We start from the raw sequence: 19,998 nt of genomic DNA on the forward strand, positions 1-19,998 counted from the left end.
TTTAGGCCCACTGTAAAGTGAGGACACTGCGGCACTGAGAGTGAATGAATGAATAAATGAATGAGGTCATTCGGCATTTATTCCAAAGGGCATAGGCTTGGTTAGCACAGCTGGGACTAGACCCCTGATCTATGCTTGATTTCTTTTGTTTTTTTTAAAATAAATTTATTTATTATTTATTTATTTTGGCTGCCTTGGGTCTTTGTTGCTATGCGTGGGCTTTCTCTAGTTGCGGCGAGTGGGGGCTACTCTTCGTTGCAGTGCGCGGGCTTCTCACTGCGGTGGCTTCTCGTGTTGTGGAGCACGGGCTCTAGGCATGTGGGCTTCAGTAGTTGTGGCTCGCGGGCTCTAGGGCGCAGGCTCAGTAGTTGTGACACACGGGCTTAGTTATTCTGCGGCATTTGGGATCTTCCCAGACCAGGGCTCTAACCCGTGTCCCCTGCATTGGCAGGCGGATTCTTAACCACTGCGCCACCAGGGAAGCCCTATGTTCGGTTTCTATCTCACTGCTCTCTTTTCAGGAAGCTTCTCTCACGTAAGAGATGAGATGAAGCCACCCCCAGGAAGGCCTGTGCTCTGAATTGTTTTATTAAAGCGGGAATGGGTTTCCTTGAATTATCCACATGCTCTTCCCTAGAGCGGTGCCTGTATCATCTGGAATTTATTCTAAGTCCTGGGAGCAGCCTGCCCTCTGCAGTCCCTCAGGGCTCAGCTCCTCCGGCTGTGTCCCCACCTTCCCAGACCCATTCCTGCTGGCGCCCACCTGCCTTTCTCCTGATAGTGTCATTTCCCAACAAGTGGCTCCTTTTCTTGTCAGCTCCTTGGCTTGTAGGGCAGGAGAAGGGAATGGTATACTCCTTGCCCCCTAGAGATGCTTCCCTTCATTCCACAAGTAGTTAGTAAGCGCCTGCTATGTGCTGGATTCCCTGATTATACCACCTGTCGTCACCATGTCCATCTACTGATTTCAAGAAGTTCTCCCTCTTCCCTAGTGAGTTCAGTGCTGGACTGATAGTGTCCCATCTTGTTTACTGCCATCACTGCCAAGGAATTGAATGACCATGTTACTGACCACCCAAACATCCCACCCTTCTCGTTTTCTAGACTTCCTAACTCTAGTGCCTCCTTTTTCAGGACGCTGCAGTCACCCATGACAACATTAGGCTTATTGCACTTCGTAATCTTGTGGAACTGTTCCTCCTCCAACCTTTTCAGCTGAAAAATCTCTCTGACCACGTTTCACAGGATTGACAGGCTATGATCCTGGCTCTCCTCTCCTTTCCCTTGCCTGTGACAGACATGACTAATTTACGGCCAAGGCACTGAGTCCAACTGAGCCTGGACACAGCCTTGAAAGTCTTCCTCAACATGAACCACTAATGTCACTACATATTAACATATTTGGTCTAAGAGTTTACAACAATTTTCTAAACATTTTAGGACCACAACCTCTTTCTGTCTTTCCCACCTCCACTCACCATGACCTTCAGGCCCTGGATCTCTCATTCTCCCAGTCTAGGTTGCCTTCTCTTGTTTCTTTGCAAAGCTCAGAAAACCCCTTAGATGACCATTTCAAAAATGTGCTCTCTATGATCCAAGAATGCCTCACTCCTTGGATTTTTATTACACAAATCTTAAGCATACTTAGAACCACCCTCTCAATGCCATAGCTTTTCCCTCTCTCCCCCTTAGAGTGCCAGGCATTGATGGCTGGGCCACCAGGTGAGTTTGCTGCACATGTGTGCTCTCCAGCCTCATCTGGGCCCCAGTGACACTTGGCAATCATTTAATTCCTCCTCTTGTGGCTCCCTGTGTTACCTTCTGCAGTAGACGTGCCCTTGTTAAACCATCAGAATCACTCCTGGCCCGTCTCCTGAAGCAGATGACTTCATTTCTTATCTTACTGATAACTGTGGAGCCATCTTCCTTCTTCTCCACTAAAAAATTTTCTCTTCGAAAAGATAAAGAAGATGTGGTACATATATACAATGGAATATTACTCAGCCATAAAAAGGAACGAAATTGGGTCATTTGTAGAGACATGGATGGATCTAGAGACTGTCATACAGAGTGATGTAAGTCAGAAAGAGAGAAACAAATATATATTAACGCATATATGTGGAACCTAGAAAAATGGTACAGGTGAACCGATTTGCAGGGCAGAAACACAGACACAGACGTATAGAACAAACGTATGGACACCAAGTGGGGAAGGCGGAGGTGGTGGTAGTGGTGATGGGATGAATTGGGAGATTGGGATGTACATATATACACTAATATGTATAAAATAGATAACTAATAAGAACCTGCTGTATAAAAATAAATGAAATGAAATTCAAAAAAATATGTTTATTCATCCAAAATGCAAAAAGTTAAATGTATATATATTTTTAAAAATTGTCTCTTTACTTTCTCCCACCCTTTGCCCCTTCACTTCTGTCTACATCATCCTGACCTTGTGCCAGGTCTCTCCACCCTTCTCCCTCTTATCGTCTTCTGCCCCATCACTTCACTCTTCTTTCTTTCTCTAATCTCCAGTCTCCCACAGGGCACCAATTCTTTCTAGTCCTTCAGTCTCTCCTAACCTAAAAACACAGACAAAAACCACGAATCAAAATGATGCCGCAAAACCTTTCCCCTCAAGATACAACCCTCTCTCTTCATCTTCACTGTTAAATGAATTGAACATCATCTATACCCTAAATAATGCGCCACCACCTTCTGCCCCATTCTGACCCTCCCTCTCCACTTGCAGCCATCGGCTTCTATGCATTACTCTCCAAGGAGCCCCCTTCCTGTCCCCACTTGCTCCTTCATTCCCATCCTGTGGCCACTAGTCAGGTCCAGACCTTCCTTATCTCTCACCTGGCTGTTTAGGGGCCTCTGTCTCCTCTTTTCAATATATTTTGTACACCAATGCCTAGCTAATCAATCTCAGGGACAACTTTGAGAACTTCGTTCTTCTGCTCAAAATTAAATGGAAAATTCTGATTTAGCAACCATGGCATCCTGTTCCCAGTCCCCTCCTACCTTTCCAGCTACCTCTCTACTTGGACTGGACTCCATACTAAAATATACCCTCTGTTGTTCTTCCTCTAAACCTTGACTCAAGCTACTTCTTCTGGAGCAGCCTCACCTTCTTACCTGTCTTTCAAAGCTCAGCTCAAGTTCCATTACCTTCATGAATCTTTTAGAGATTCCCATGACCAGGTGTTATCTCCCCTCTGAATTTTTTTTTTTAAATCTACCAAGCTCATTTTATTTTTTATAAATTTATTTATTTATTTGGCTGCGTTGGGTTTTTTTTTTTTTTTTTTTTTTTTGCGTTGGGTTTTTGTTGCTGCGAGCAGGCTTTCTCTAGTTGTGGCGAGCAGGGGCTACTCTTTGTTGCGGTGTGCAGGCTTCTCCTTGTGGTGGCTTCTCTTGTTGTGGAGCATGGGCTTTAGGCACGTGGGCTTCATAGTTGTAGCTCACGGGCTCTAGAGTGCAGGCTCAGTAGTTGTGGTGCACGGGCTTAGTTGCTCCGTGGCATGTGGGATCTTCCCGGACCAGGGCTTGAACCCGTGTGTCCGGCATTGGCAGGCAGATTCTTAACCACTGCGCCACCAGGGAAGTCCCCATCTCAACCATTTTTTTTTTTTTTTTTTTTTTTTTTTTTGCGGTACGCGGGCCTCTCACTGTCGTGGCCTCTCCCGTTGCGGAGCATAGGCTCCGGATGCGCACGCTCAGCGGCCATGGCTCACAGGCCCAGCCGCTCCGCGGCATGTGGGATCTTCCCGGGCCGGGGCACGAACCCACGTCCCCTGCATCGGCAGGCGGACTCTCAACCACTGCGCCACCAGGGAAGCCCTCAACCATTTTTAAGTGTACAATTCAGTGGCATAAATTACATTCACAGTGTTGTGCAACCATCACCACTGTCTTTTTCTAAAATGTTTTCATCACCCCAAACAGAAACTCTATAGCCATTAAGCAATAACTCCCCAGCCCCTAGTAACCTCTTATCTACTTTCTGTCTATGAATTTGCCTCTTCTAGATATTTCATATAAGTGGAATCATATAATATTTGTGCTTTTGTGTCTGGTTTATTTCACTTAGTATAACATTTTCAAGGTTCATCTGTGTTATATTAAGTACCAATACTTCAGTCCTTTTTATAGCTGATGAACATCCCGCGGTGTGGCTGTACCACATTTTTATGTTTGTCTGTTGATGGACACTTAGGTTGTTTCTACCTTTTAGCTATTGTGAATAATGCTGCAGTGAACACTGGCATAAAAATATCTGTCTGAGTCCCTGTTTTCAGTTTTTCTGGGTATATACCTAGGGATAGAATAGCTGAGTCATATGGTAATTCTATGTTTAGCGTTTTTAGGAACCCAGTGTAGAGTTTTTAAAATTCAAATTACTTAATGACTTTTAAAAATGAGGAATTACACATAAAATCAGATTTTTTTCTAATTTCTCTTGAAAAAAAAAGAGAAAGTCTGGCTCTCCTGGGTCCACGTTTCTGTAGCAATATGATCTGCTGGGGATGAGTGGGGAGCAGTCACTATAGATGAGGTGTCTGGTCTCGGCTCAGCAAGGTCCTTATCCAGCTGGTATCAGACGTTGGCACCCCTTGTCTGGGCCTAGTTCTAAGACTTTGCTCTAGTCCCCTCCCTTCATTGTGTCTTCCCAACCCGCCCATACGGACACTATTGCCCTCCTGTGTTCGTACTCACCCCGTGTTATTATTTGTGTACATGCTGTTCCTCTCCCTATCTAGGCTGTAATTATCTGAGGGCAGAGTACCTGTTTTTTTATCTCTGATTTACCAGAACTGACTGGCACATTGTTTATACCCAAAGTCTTAATTATATTGAATTTTTGTTTTAAAATATTTTAAATTAATTTTTATTGGTGTATGGCTGACAATGTTGTATTAGTTTCTGCTGTACAGCAAAGTAAATCAGTTATACATATACATATATTGAATTTTTTAAATTGAACAGTTGAGGTTTAGGGCAGAACTAATTTGTACAGTTATGACTGAGTCAAGCAAGTGCTAGATTGCATTATGGCATGTTATAAGAAAAGGGAAAAAGTCTAAAATTGGGGAAATGAATTATAGATTACAGGCAATGCAGGAAGGGCTAACCACTTCCTCATTTAAAATGTTTCTTCATGAGAGTTTTCTTTTTTATCATTCTAGGCTGTAGTCTGAAGAAAATCATCTAAAAGATGTTTTATGGAAAACTGATGTACAGTATCATAGAACAAGTTAATAAGAAATAGAATTAAAGTATAATGTCTATACCCATATGCAAGAGAATAAATTTGGACCCCTACCTCATCTCATACAAAAAATAACTCAGAATAGATCACTGTAAAGTAGTGCAGCCACTATGTAAAACAGGATGGAGTTTCCTTAAAAAAACAAAAATATGGCTTCCCTGGTGGTGCAGTGGTTGAGAGTCCGCCTGCCGTTGTAGGGGAGACAGGTTCGGGACACGGGTTCGTGCCCCAGTCTGGGAAGATCCCACATGCCATGGAGCGGCTGGGCCCGTGAGCCATGGCTACTGAGCCTGCGCGTCTGGAGCCTGTGCTCTGCAATGGGAGAGGCCACAACAGTGAGAGGCCTACATACCGCAAAAAAAAAAAAAAAAAAAAAATAGAGCTACCATATGATCCAGCAGTCCCACTCCTGGGCATATATCTGGAAAAGATGAAAACTCTAATTTGAAAAGATAGAAGTACCCCAGTGTTCATAGGAGCACTATTTACAGTAGCCAAGACATGGAAACAACCTAAGTGTCTGCGAACAGACAATTGGTTTAAGAAGATGTGGTATGTGTAAACAATGGACTGTTAGTCAGCCATAAAAAAGAATGAAATAATGCCATTTACAGCAACATGGATGGACCTAGAGAATATCTTACTAAGTGAAGTAAGACAGAGAAAGACAAACATCATACGATATCACTTATATGTGGAATATTAAAAAATGATGCAAATGAACTTATTTACAGAACAGAAGTAGACTCACAGACATAGAAAAGAAATTTATGTTTATCAAAGGGGAAAGGGAGGTGGGAGGGATAAATTAGGAACATGGGATTAACAGAGATGAACTATTATATGTAAAACAGATAAGCAACGAGGATTTACTGTATAGTACACAGAACTATATTCAATATATTGTAATAACCTATAATGGGAAATAATCTGAAAAAATATAGATAACTGAATCACTTTGCTGTACACCTGAAATTAATACAGTATTGTAAGTCAACTATATTTCAATTAAGAAGGAGATTGTCACCTAAATGTAAGAGCGAAAACCATTAGAAGAAAACGTAGGAGTAAATCTTTGAGTCAGGCAGTGGTTTCTTAGATAAAGGAGAAGCAACAAAAGAAAAAAAAAAACAAATTGAAAAAAAAAAAAAAAAAACAAATTGGACTTCATCAAATTGAAAACTTTTGTGTTTCAAAGGACACCATTGAGAAAATGAAAAAAGCTCATGGAATGGGAGACCATATTTGCAAATCATAAATCTAATAAGGAAATTACATCCAGAATATATAAAGAGCTCTGACAACTCAACAGTAAAAGGAAAAATAACCCAATTAAAAAATAGGCAAAGAGGGCTTCCCTGGTGGCGCAGTGGTTAGGGGTCCTCCTACCAGTGGAGAGGACATGGGTTTGAGCCCTGATCCAAGAAGATCCCACATGCCGCAGAGCAACTAAGCCCGTGAGCCACAACTACTGAGCCTGCGCTCTAGAGCCCGCGAGCCACAACTACTGAAGCCCGTGCTCTAGAGCCCGCGAGCCACAACTACTGAAGCCCGTGCACCTAGAGCCCGTGTTCTGCAACAAGAGAAGCCACAACAATGAGAAGCCTGCACACTGCATCGAAGAGTAGCCCCCACTCGCCGCAACTAGAGCAAGCCCGCGCACAGCAACGAAGACCCAACACAGCCAAAAATAAATATTTTAAAAAATAGGCGAATCTGAAGAGATATTTCTCCAAAGAAGTTATACTGAGCACCTGAAAAAGTTTAACATCATTAGTTATTGGAGAAATGCAAATCAAAACCACAATGAGATACCTACCACTTCATACTCACTAGGATGGCTATAATATATATTTTTTAAATGACAATAACAAATGTTGGAGAATTTATGGAGAAACTGGAACCCTCATCCATTGCTGGTAGGTTTGTAAATGGTGTAGACACTTTGGAAAACAGTTAGGTGTTTCCTTAAAATGTTAAAATAGAGTTACCATGTGATCCAGCAATTCTACTCTTAGGTAAATTAGCAAGAGAAATACAAACATATGTCCACGCAAAAACTTGTACACAAGTGTTCATTGCACCATTATTCATAATAGCCCAAAATTGGAAGCAACCCAAATTTTCATCAACTAGTGAATGGATAAACAAAATACAGTATATCCATGCAATGGAATATTACTCAGCCAGAAAAAGGAATGAAGTATTGGTACATGCTATAACATAGATGCATCTTGTAAGCATTATGCGAAGTGAATAAGTCAGACACAAGAGACTATGTGTGTGATGATTCCATTTATATGAAATGTTCACAATAGGCAAATCTATAGAGATATAAAGTAGCTTAGTAGTTGTCTGGGGCTGGGGGGTATGGGAGTAAGGAGTGACTGCTCACTGGTACAAGGTTTCTTTTTTGGGGTGATGAAAATGTTCTAAAACTGGATTGTAGTGATGGTTGTACAACTTTGTGAATATATTAGAAATCAGTGAACTGAAAAAAAATAGAAAAGAAATAGAGGACCCAGACATAAAATGCTATTCATTCCTTTTACATAGCTAATAAAGTACACAGTACTCAAAGATAACCAAAAAAAAAAAAAATGTGTCTGAAGTAGTTTAGACTAAAGCATTTACACATGACCTGGAATGATGCCTTGAGTTTGCTTTACAATGCCCCAGACATCCTTCCATGCAAAATAAACTTGGGTGGGAGTTGGATGAAATAAAATGGACAAAATATGGATAATTGTTGAGGCTGTAGGATGGGCACGTGGAGTTCATTATACTGCTCTATTTTTGTGAATGTGAAAAAAATTTTTCCCATAATAAAAGTTTAAAAAAAAGTCTAAGGGCTTCCCTGGTGGTGCAGTGGTTGAGAATCCGCCTGCCAATGCAGGGGACAAGGGTTCAAACCCTGGTCTGGGAAGATCCCACATGCCACAGAGCAGCTGGGCCCATGCACCACAACTACTGAGCCCACGCTCTAGAGCCCGTGCTCCACAGCAGGGGAAGCCACTGCAGTGAGAAGCCTGCGCACCGCAACAAAGAGTAGCCCCCGCTCGCCGCAGCTAGAGAAAGCCCGTGCGCAGCAACAAAGACCCAACGCAGCCAAAAAAAAAAAAAGTCTAAGACATCTGCAATTCGGTAGTTACATACAAAATATGTCTGTGTTTGTTTGGGGAGCTCCATGTGGAGAGCTGTGACAGTGGACTCTGTGGGGTCCCAGGCATGTGTACCCACGTGGATGAGGAGGGATGAGGGTTTTACCTGGTGGAGAGGCCAGAGCACTTTGGGGATGTGTTAGTTTCCTAGGGCTGCTGTACAAAGTTCCACAAACCGGTGGGCTTAAAACCACAGAAATTTATTCCCTCATAATTCTGAAAGCTTAGAAGTTTCAAATCAAGGTGTCACCGGAGCCAGGCTCTCTCTGAGGCTCTAGGGGAGGATCCTTCCTTGCCTTCTCTAGCTGGCAATCCTTGGGGTCCCTGGCTTACAGATGCACCCCTCCAATCTCTGCCTCTGCTGTCACGTGGCCCTTTCCCCGCCTCTCATCATGTGATCCTCCATCTGTGTGTCTGTCTCCAACTCTGTTTTCCCTATTCCCAAGGACAACCCCCTAACTGAATGTGACCGCATTTTAACTTGGCCTCTGCAAAGACCCTATTTCCAAATAAGGCCATGTTCACAGGGAGTAGGGGTTAGGAACCTAACATGGCTTTTTTTTTTTTTTGCGGTACGCGGGCCTCTCACTGCTGTGGCTTCTCCCGTTGCGGAGCACAGGCTCCGCACGTGCAGGCTTAGCGGCCATGGCTCACGGGCCCAGCCGCTCCGCGGCATGTGGGATCTTCCCGGACCGGGGCACGAACCCACGTCCCCTGCATCAACAGGCGGACTCTCAACCACTGCGCCACCAGGGAAGCCCCCAACATGTCTTTTGGGGGGTCAGAGGGACACAGTTCAACCCATGCAAGGGCACAAGGCAGAATAAGCAGAAGGAAGAAGCCAGGCTCTCGTCAGTGCATGTCTCTACAGCTGGGGCATCAGCTGCCCCACAGGCAGGCCACAGTGGACACAGTGTTGGCAATGACTAGACTTGAGCAAAATGCATCCCTCCCCGGCCAGCTTTATCTTTCCCAAACCGAGACAAGCCTTTTCCTGGACCCATTTCCCACTCGGCAGCCTTGACTGATGAGTGACACATCGAGACTCTTCCAGTCCATCCTTTCACCAGAATGTTCTTGGGGATAATTCTAAGCAGTATGCACTTGAGATATAGCTCAGAAAAGGTCCGTTTCCTCCTCTCTGACACAGACACACACAGCACTTTTAGAGTTTATCTTTTGAGTCGGCTGCTGAAGTTATTTTAGACTCTACAGTTAAATTGACCCAGAAATCATTCCTCCTTTGAAATTTCCTCTGAAATGTTATTCACTCCGACTCTAACTGAGGATTGCATTGTGCTGTTTCTTGCTCTGTAATCTTACTCTGGCCTTTGACCAAAAGCAGTAAAATCAGACCTCCATCTTAAATGGTTCTTAAAACATATATAATATATTCTAGTAACTCAGATATCTGATAATTGCCGTGAAGTTCCAGATACTTGCTCCCTTGAAGAGTTTCGTGGAGGCAGGGCAAGCTCCTCCGTGCTCATGAACTGTGTGGGCCACGGACTGTTGGTGACTTTGCAGAGGACGTTGGAGGGAATAGAGGTAAGAGGAGAAGGGGCTGGGCTTTGGGCTCCTTCACGTCCTCCGTAGCCATCTTTAACCTGGATTTTGGATCCAATTGATACGAATGATTTTCAACCCTTTTTTTTTTTTTTTTTTTTTTTTTTTTTTTGGGGAAGGGGGCCTCTCACTGTTGTGACCTCTCCCGTTGCGGAGTACAGGCTCCGGACGTGCAGGCTCAGCGGCCATGGCTCACGGGCCCAGCCACTCCGCGGCATGTGGGATCTTCCTGGACCGGGCACGAACCCGTGTCCCCTGCATCGGCAGGCGGACTCCCAACCACTGCGCCACCAGGGAAGCCCAACCCATTTGTTTTCATCTCATTGCTCTTGAGGGAGTGGGAAAGGCATAAGCAAGAAGGAGCTGTTGCTGTTTGGAGGAGAGGGAGGGAGGAGGCTGCCTGACCCAGGTGCAGGGAGACAACAGCCAGGGCGAACTTGGCCGCTGGTCTGGAGCTTAGATGCGAACCACTGTGGGCTCCTGGGCAGAGATGAAGAGACTGGTGAGCACGAGATGAAACATTGATCCCTGGTGCCCCGGCCCCTGTGTACAAGCAGAGGTTAAGCCAATAGCAGTATCCATACGAGGCCGATAGTGATATTTTAAGGGCATCCACGTATTGCCTGCGTCCTCAGAGCGAGGCACTGTGCTCACAGCTTTACATGCACTGGGAACCTGCCAGCCACACTGACTTTCTGTACTGTGTATGAGACTAATTCATTCTTTTACCTTGGGTGGGCTCTTCCATCTAGTTTTTTAACCGATTTACAGAAGGTTCTCAGTTTTACAGTAAAGCTCGTTTCTCCCTTCTCCTATGGTACAGTTAATATACTGTATACAATTTGTAGAAAGTCTGTTTACAGAAGGCTCTGTAAGAAGATCCCTTTTCTTGAAAGCACAGAAACATGACAAAGGCTCAGAGTCCATTGATGGTTCACTTATCACAAGCAATATTGAATGCGATAGAATTAATTGTACCACTAGAAGGGCCTGGGACTGAGGTCCTAGGAGCTTTTTATAACTGGTTTGAAAGGATCCATAGACTCACCCCTGACATCCAGTCAGAAGCTCACCTAACCCACAATAGAACCGGGGGAATATTTTTTTAACTATCCTTTAAAAAAGATCTTCCGAGGCGAGCCCATTATTTCCTTTGTTAGTTTGGATCAGAGTCTAATAGCCCCAACAAGTCAAAGTTGCTTTGCACTCTTGCTATGATTTGAGTCTATTCCTTTTATGTCATGTTCTCAGTGGAGGTGGAAAAGACACTGTCACCTCGATGTATGTATACCTGTTAAATTCCTGAAAACTGCTGTTAACTCTCACATTAAAATGATTGCTACCTTCTTTTCTAGTGTGTGTTTCTGACCTCTTGGTTATTTATTGTTTTCTATTGGAATTTTTGGTTTCTGTATATTTCTTTTAACAAGAAGCACCTCAGTGTGTTCACATTGTAATTTCTTTGACTTGTTTTGCATCTCCCTCTTCTCAAAAGACGCAGGGAAGAGCGTGTTCTATAAATTGCTGAAAACTCTGTGCAGACAGAGTGAAGGAAAGGGGTGGTGATATCTTATGGGAGACCAGAAATTCCCAGCCTCCGTCAGGCCAAGCAACAGCCCAATGAGGGCTTCTTATTTCAGATCCGTGCTCTGAGCCCAGTTGACAGGGTTTAGTAAACCTAAGGTACCTTGAGTTACCTGGAGTACTGAATGAACATTTGCTTGTTACTCTGTGGGCTTTATCCCAAGCTCTTGCCCATACCCTTAAGAATTTAGCAGGTTCTAGATGAGTGGCCCTGGAAGAGTATGATCTGCTGCTTTAGCCTGAATAACACCTCATGTCCCGCAGTGCAGTTTAAAAGCGTGAGAACGTAGGATCAACCTCATACACTTTGTGCCAGCTCTAAGGGACCTCTTGTACCACTGGGGCGATCATTCCCCTGGGGCACGTGTCCCACGTGTCTCCCACATCACTAGGGATCATCTGGAGGGCTTACGAACAACACTTAATGGAATGTTAATAGCCATGAATCTATTTTAATGTGTATTAGAAAAAAACATGACAAGCACATAAACCCCAAGATGTGAACTTTCTTCTCAAAAGTAATCAGGGTTGAAAAGTGAGCCAAGTTTTAAAACTATTAAACAGGTAAGCACAGGAGGCAGCTTGTGACTGGAGAGGGCTATGAAGGTGGGATCAGCCAGCTTCGGGTGTGGAGCCCCTGTGGAGGGAATGCAAAGACCCTGGGCCTTCACGCTGCCCGCCACACCACACATCTCCCCTTCTCTCTTTGCTTTTCCTCTTTTTCATTCTCTCTTCAAGTTTCTCCTCTTCTGGGCTTTTTCTTACTCCCCCTTCTTCCTCAGAGCATCCCGGGTGGTCCTCTGCGTTTTAAGAGGGAGAAGGAAGAAAGCTCCCATTTATTGATCATTATTTGCGGGAAGGTCACAAACATAGTATTAGTGCGGTGTTGGGTGATTCCTCGGGAGTGCTTCTCAAATTTTAAAATGCCCATGATTATGGATCATCTGGAGAGCTGGTTAAAATGCCGATTCTGGTCCAGTAGGTCTGGGGTAGGGCCAAGAATTTTGCATTTCTAACGAGCCCCCATGTGAGCCTGATGCTACTGGTCCAGGGCCCACACTTGGAGCAGCAGTGGCTGTACTTCTTTACATAACTGTGAGCAGGAAAGGATATTTGTAGGAAGAGGATGAGCTCTGAAATCACCTCTTTTGTCTGCAGTGAAAGCAATATAACGATTAAGAACACTGTTTAGGGCTTCCTTGGTGGCGCAGTGGTTGGGAGTCCGCCTGCCATTGCAGGGGACACAGGTTCGTGCCCCGGTCCGGGAAGAACACACATGCCGCGGAGCGGCTGGGCCCATGAGCCATGGCCGCTGAGCCTGCGCGTCTGGAGCCCGTGCTCCGCAATGGGAGAGGCCACGACAGTGAGAGGCCCGCGTACCGCAAAAAAAAAAAAAAAAAGAACACTGTTTACAAGTCTGCATGTCTTGCTCCATGTAAGGAATACAGGACAGTCCCTTATACTGACCGAGCCAGTTTGTAATGAAAACTTTGGGCTTAAATTGTTGCTAGGGCACTGCTAGGGGAACCAGCCACAAAGAGGGAACGTGTAACCTAATCTTATTATGTGTGAAATAAGGAGCTCTGGCCTTGGAGAGAAAGGAAGTGTTCTGTTTCACCCCCTTGCTCAGGTGACAGGCCAGCTCCGGCCTGGGCAGGCAAACCAAGGTGCCCTTTTCCATGCGGGGCTGCTACAGAGCTCTTTCTCTGGGTACAGAAAATGGGGTTGTTGAACTTATCAGAGAGTATCTTGGTATGTCACATCTATTTGGTTATGAGAGCCAGACCCACTCTGGGTTCCGAGGGTTACAGTAGATAACAGCGTTTAGGAAACAAGCCAGCTACATACAATAGGACCCAGATTGAGGTCATATTAAAAAAGGGACTCAAATCGGGCCCAGGCTATTTTAAAGGAACGGACCCTTGATGTTATCTCACCTGTAGAGATCAGAGAGAGATGCTATTGCGTGGCCCTGCAATTTTACAGTATCCTTTCTGTTAAGGCAGAAAAATCTACAGAAGCTAAAAGGCAAGGCCATCTTTTCTTTTTGAGATTCAGCTGGAGCCAGACACTAAGCAAAAATCAAGCCCTTCTATTGACACCAGGAGCCGCATGGTTGCAGAATATTAAGTGCTAAAATGGTTCTTGGGGACCACATGATGGTGTTTAATTTGGTGTGGGGGCAGTTGATGTATTCCGGACTCTCTTCCACCAAAAACACACCCATTCACAATCTTCCATGTCATTTCCAGGGATTAGTGGATTCCCTAGCAAATCCACGGATTTCGATTAAACACCTCTGACGTAGTACACTTCCTTCTTTTTGCAGATGAGAAAACAGACGCCCAGACAGAAGGTGACTGACTGTTGGTCTCATAGCAATGCTTGGGGTGAACTAATTAGAAAAGAGGATTTAAGAACCACAGATGTCCCCAGGGAAACCAGGGGTGAGTATCTGCACATAATTTATTTCTGAAGTCCCCGAAGTACGAAAGTTGGCCAAAAGTTTTTTGAAAGAGTTAGAACTTTGAGCTGGGAGAATACCAGTATTAGCCAAATCACATTTGAAGAAAAGTAGAAATAACTGGGCCAGAAACGTATGGGACCTAGATTTTATTATGCGTTCAAAAGACCTAAGTGAGAAGCTCCACTGCTACTTGGTAACTGTGTGCTAAGCTGTAGTTTGGGGTGTTTTTTAGGGCAGGTAATAAATTTCTTTCAGAGTTTGAAGTCACATACCAGTGTGAATCTTCCACATTCCCCCAAACTACTCAGGCAAGATGCCTCGTTGAAACAGAGGTCTCAGTTTGGCAACACACTTTGGGGTTCAGCCCCTAACACAATCCCTGGCAGAGTCTGGATGCTCAGTAAATATTTATTTGAATAAAGGGGTTTTATTTCACATTATGACAGTTTTCTGGAGATGAGAGATGCAGGAACCTGGAGAGCCACCAGTATACAATGTGTAAGTACACAGTGGAGAGCTGGGGTTCCTAGTGAAGGATTTAGAATCTCGCCAACATAATGTTGAACAAAAGAAGCCAGACACAAAAGAATACATACAAGATGATTCCACTTATTTGGAGAACACATATGGACCATATTAACCTGTGCTATTAGTAACTGGAGTTCTGGTTACCTTTGGTGAGCAGGGGTTTGGTTATGGAGGGTATGTGGGAAAGAGGGCTTCTAGGGTGCTGGCAACGTTGTTTCTTGACCTGGGTGCTGGGTACACCAGTGGATTCACTTTGTGATAGATAGTTCATCAAATGATACTCCTATGACTTAGCATTCTTTTTCTTCCAGAAGTTTGTGTACAGCATAGTGATTTGACTGACACACATCATGAAATGATTTCACAATAAGTTTAGTGAACACCCGTCATCTCATATGGATACAAAATTAAAGAAATAGAAAAAAATTTTTTCCATGTGATGAGAACTCTTAGGATTTACACTCTTAGCAACTTTCAAATATAACATACAGCAGTGTTAATTATATTTATCATGTTATACATTTCATCCCTAATTTTTATTTATCTTATAACTGAAATTTTATATCTTTTGACTGCCTTTATCCAATCCCCCCTCCCCCCATCCCCTGCCACTGGTAACTACAAATCTGATCTCTTTTTCTATGAGTTGGTTTGGTTGTTTTTGAAGTACAGTTGACCTACAACACTATGTCAGTTCCTGTTACACAACATAGTGATTCAATATTTCTATACGTTTCAAAATGATCACCATGATAAGTCTAGTTACCATCAATCACCATACAAATATATTACAAAGTTTTTGACTGTATTCCCCACCCTGTACATTTCATACCCACGACTCATTTATTTTGCACCTGGAAGTTTGTATCTCTTAATCTCTCTCACCTATTTTTTTTTTACTTTTTATTTCATATTGGAGTATAGTTGATTTACAATGTTGTGTTAGTTTCAGGTGTACAGCAAAGTGATTCAATTAAACATGTACATATATCTATTCTTTTTCAGATTCTTTTCCCAGACTTAGCACTCTTTTATGTGTGTTGTACTTCAATAAAAATGTTCACTTAAAAACACACACACACACAATGAAGGATCTAGGCCAGTGCTTCTCAAACTTGAATGTGCATACAAGTCACCTGCATATTTTATTAAGATGCAAACTTTTGACTCTTTTGGTCTTGTGTAGGGCATGAGAGTTTGCATCACTAGGGGCTGGTATCTTCAGGATCTTTCCTTAGAGAGATCCAGAGGTCTGAGGAAAGTTTCCTGGGCCTCTCCTTACCTGCGATGAAGCAGATGGGGTGCAGGGATGTTAACCTAGTAGGTTATTAACAGACAGAGCGTGGTTTCCAAGGCCAGCCCATACTTGGGTGGGCTGTGAAATTCGCCTGCTCTCAGCACCTTTGCGGAGGATTTTCTGAGTGCTGGGTGGTGATCAGAGCCTAGAGTTGTGCCACTTGAGTGAAGTGACCAGCCTTTGTCCAGCCCCTGCAGCCCACATTAGGGACCCTGGCCTGTCTGGCCCATAGAAGCCCCCGGCTTACCCCAAAGAGCACTCTAAGGGTGTTGGGAGCCTGGCTCCCTCTGTCCACATGCACGGGCGAAAAGGGATTGTCAGCCATGACCGCTGTGTAAGTGAATTGGACTTCACAGCTCCTCTGTAAAACTCTGCAGGATATAGATGCCCAACTTATATCAAGAAAAACCATGATTTTGAGTGGAAAAAAAGCAAGTCACACACAATATGATTCCTTTCATAGAAGCAGTAAAGCCAGGCAAAACTAATCAATGCCTTGTTCAGGGATAGAGATGTAGCTAGTAAAATATAAAGAAAAGATAGGAAACGATTACTAAGTACTAAGGGGGTGGTATTCTCTGGAAACAGGAGAGGAAGAGGGGGCCACCCAGGGCCTTCCAAAGTGTTAGGAATATTCTGTATTTTCTACTAGTGGTGGATTCATGGCTGTGTATTTTATTACTACTCTTTAAACTGTATAGTATATGCACATTATATATCCTCTTTTACTTGTATGCAATGTTCACAATCTAAAAATGAAAATGCAGTGTGGTATCCTTTTTTTTTGCGGTACGTGGGCCTCTCACTGTTGTGGCCTCTCCTGTTGCGGAGCACAGGCTCCGGACGCACAGGCTCAGCGGCCATGGCTCACGGGCCCAGCCGCTCTGCGACATGTGGGATCTTCCTGGACCGGGGCACGAACCCGTGTCCCCTGCATCGGCAGGTGGACTCTCAACCACTGCGCCACCAGGGAAGCCCCAGTGTGGTATCTTAAGATGACATTTGACGTTGGTGTTTCTTTGTGTTTGACTCTTTTTAGGATATTCTGTTATTTTAAAATTTTTGACATAACAGAGTAAGCTGGCAACTATGATTTTTCGGAAGGACACTTTATTTTGAGATTCTGCTGCTCTTACATTTTGGATGTTAAACTGCCCTTTCCTTTGCTGGCATTTTAATGAAATATTGGTGATAGTAACAGTGATTTGAAAACAAAAACTCCCTTATAAGTTAAATAACAAGTTGAAAACTGTAAATTACCCGCAGCCCTTTCCCTTTTTTAAAAAGTTAACTTGATCTGTGACATTAAAAAGACTGGGAACTGCAGGTTTAGAGAGCTTTTCTTTGGGAAAGGAAGACATTGCCCTCCAGCTCTAAGGAGTTTGAAAATGAAAGACAGAAAGAAAGAAAGGGAGGGAGAAAGGGACAGATGGATGGAGGGGAGAAAGGAAGAAAGAAAGGAAGAAAGGAAGAAAAAGAAAAGGGGGCTGGGGTAGAGGGATAATGCCTGCAGAAGATGAAAAAGATGGGTAGAGTCTACTAAAGTTTTTTCAAAGAGCTTTTCACATTCTCAAAACTTGTGTGTTAGTCTGGCAATCTTTCTCATGGTCTTAAAAGAAGAAAATGGAGTGGGTTAAACAGAACTGCTATATGTTATATTTAGTAGGAAACCAGCAAGTGGAACTGTGTTGCAACTTTATTTTCCCCAAACGGAAGTTGTGTGTATGTACACTGCCACCAAGTAGCAGTGTTCACAGAATCCAAGAGGTAGAAGGGAATTTAGAGGTAATGTAATAACTATTATAATAACCTGCATTTATTGACCTTTTAGCTATGTGCCCTGTGTGAATGTTTTACTGACACCAGCTCATTTAATCTTCTTATCAACCTTAAGGGTAAGTGCTTATCCCATCTTATTTTATTTTAGATAATGACTTATAATTTTATATAAATATATACACATTTGGGGGGGTAGTTTTAGATTTACAGAAAATTTGCGAAGATAGTATAGAGAGTTCTCATATACTCTTCATCCAGCTTCCCCTAATGTTAATGTCTTATATAACCATGGTGGATTTGTCAAAACTAAGAGGTTAACATTGATATACTACTGTTAACTCAAATATAGATTTTATTAGGATTTCACCAGTTTTTCCACTAATGTCTTTTTCCTGTTCTAGAACCCAATCAAGACAGAGCATAATATTTCGTTGTCCTGTCTCTTTAGTCCCCTTTGATCTGTGACAGCTTCTTAGTTTTCCCTTAAGATGATATATTCAATTATAAAAACTTCAAGTCCAAAGGAAATAACAGGGTGAAAGCGAAACGTACAGAAGGGGAGAGAATATTTGCAAACTATATATCTGATAAGGGATTAATATCCAGAATACATAAAGAACTCCTACAACTCACCACCAAAAAACCTGATTAACAAATGGGCAAAGGATTTGAATAGACATTCCTCCGAAGAAGACATGAATATAGCCAACAAGCACATGAAAAGATGTTCAACGTCATTAATCATCAGGGGAATGCGAATCAAACCACAATGAGATATCACCTCATGACCATTAGGATGGCCACAATCAAATCGAACGAACCAAACAAACAAACCAAAAAACCCCCCAAGTGTTGGTGAGGATATGGAGAAATTGGAAACCTGGTGCACTCTTAGTAGGAATGTAAAATGGTATAGCCACCATGGAAAACAGTACAGAGTTGCCTCAAAAAATTGAAAATAGAATTATTATATGATCCAGAAATACCACTTTCGGGCATATATCCAAAATAATTGAAAACATGATCTCAAAGGGATATTTGTATACCCAGGTGTTTTTCACCATAGCCAAGAGGTGGAAGCAACCTAAATGTCCATTGATGCATGAATGGGTAAAGAAAATGTGATTGGTACACACACACACACAATGGAATATTATTCAGCCTTAAAAAAGAAGGAAATCCTGCCATATACTCCTAGGTGGACGAACCTTAAGGACATTATGCTAAGTGAAATAAGCCAGACACAAAAGGACAAATACCTTATGATTCCACTTACACGAGGTACACAAAGTAGTCCAACTCTTAGAAAGTAGAAGGGTGGTTTCCGGGGGAGGGGGGAAAAGGGAGTTGTTTAATGGGTACAGAATTTCATTTTTGAGAGGTGAAAATGTTCTAGAGATTTACTGTACAACAATGTGCATAAATACTACCGAACCGTACACTTAAAAGTTGTTAAAGTGATAAATTTTATGTCATGTGTTTTTACCATAATAAAACAAGAAGTTCAAGCCTTATAGACAAGTACAAAGGAAAAAACAACAAACCAACCAGATAGAACAGGAGCTAACCTTTCTGAGCAGACCCTGTTCACGGTTCATATCCATTCACAGCCCTCCTACCTTCTTTCTTGCCAAGACCCAGTTTTGTTTATGAATTTGCTCTCCAAGTGGTATTTGCTCAGGGAAGACGCCCTGCTTTGGAGACAGTTTTACTTACTCTTAAAAAGTGTAACATTTTGTTGTTGACATTGCATTTTCTGCCCCTGGATGTTGTTCTTGGAATGTGTCCCTTATCATATAAGCCACTTTTAGTTGGATATTGTGTTCCTTGCAGGCGAAAACACCCTCACTGATAACCTTGCCACGCGTAGTAGACAGATGCAGTGCTACAATCCCACTGTGGAGAGATCTGGAGGACAGTGATGGAGGAAAATCTTCCCAGTGGGCAGAACTTGAACAGTTCATCTGGTTGCTTGTTTTGCCTGGAAGGAGCAATGGCTAGAGGTATGGGTTTACATCGATTCATGGGCTGTGGCTACTGGTTTGGCTGGACGGTCAGGGACTTGGAAGAACCATGATTGGAAAATTGATGACAAGGAGGTCTGGAGAACAGGTAGGCAAATAGGTTTCTCTGAATGGAAATGAAAGGGTGGACTCAGCAGAGGAGGATTTTAATAATCAGGTGGACAGAATGTCATTCTGTGGATGTCAGTCAGCCTCCTTCCCTAGCCACTCTAGCCACTGCCCAATGTCAGGGATAAAGTTTATGCATGGGTCGTCAACATGGACTTCCACTCACCAAGGCTGATCTGGCTGTAGCCACAGCCAAGTGCCCAGTC

At 43.2% G+C, this 19,998-nt stretch overlaps 1 protein-coding gene across 2 annotated transcripts in view; it reads left to right on the forward strand.

Annotated features, from left to right (window-relative positions):
* SLC37A3 (solute carrier family 37 member 3) overlaps nt 1-19,663 on the forward strand; it is an 84,371-nt gene extending 64,708 nt beyond the window's left edge. The window contains exons 14-16 of one of the 2 annotated variants that reach the window (XM_032643014.1): nt 13,919-14,036; nt 17,713-17,776; nt 19,494-19,663. In XM_032643014.1, the coding sequence (XP_032498905.1) occupies nt 13,919-14,036; nt 17,713-17,729 (135 nt within the window). In that variant the 3' untranslated portion in view covers nt 17,730-17,776; nt 19,494-19,663. Of the gene's footprint in view, nt 1-13,918; nt 17,331-17,712; nt 17,777-19,493 lie in introns of those variants that run through there. The other variant, XM_032643013.1, reaches the window with a different exon arrangement.
* The last annotated feature ends 335 nt before the right edge of the window (nt 19,664-19,998 follow it).

Source organism: Phocoena sinus, chromosome 9, assembly GCF_008692025.1.
Source record: "Phocoena sinus isolate mPhoSin1 chromosome 9, mPhoSin1.pri, whole genome shotgun sequence".
NCBI classification, from domain to species: domain Eukaryota; kingdom Metazoa; phylum Chordata; class Mammalia; order Artiodactyla; family Phocoenidae; genus Phocoena; species Phocoena sinus.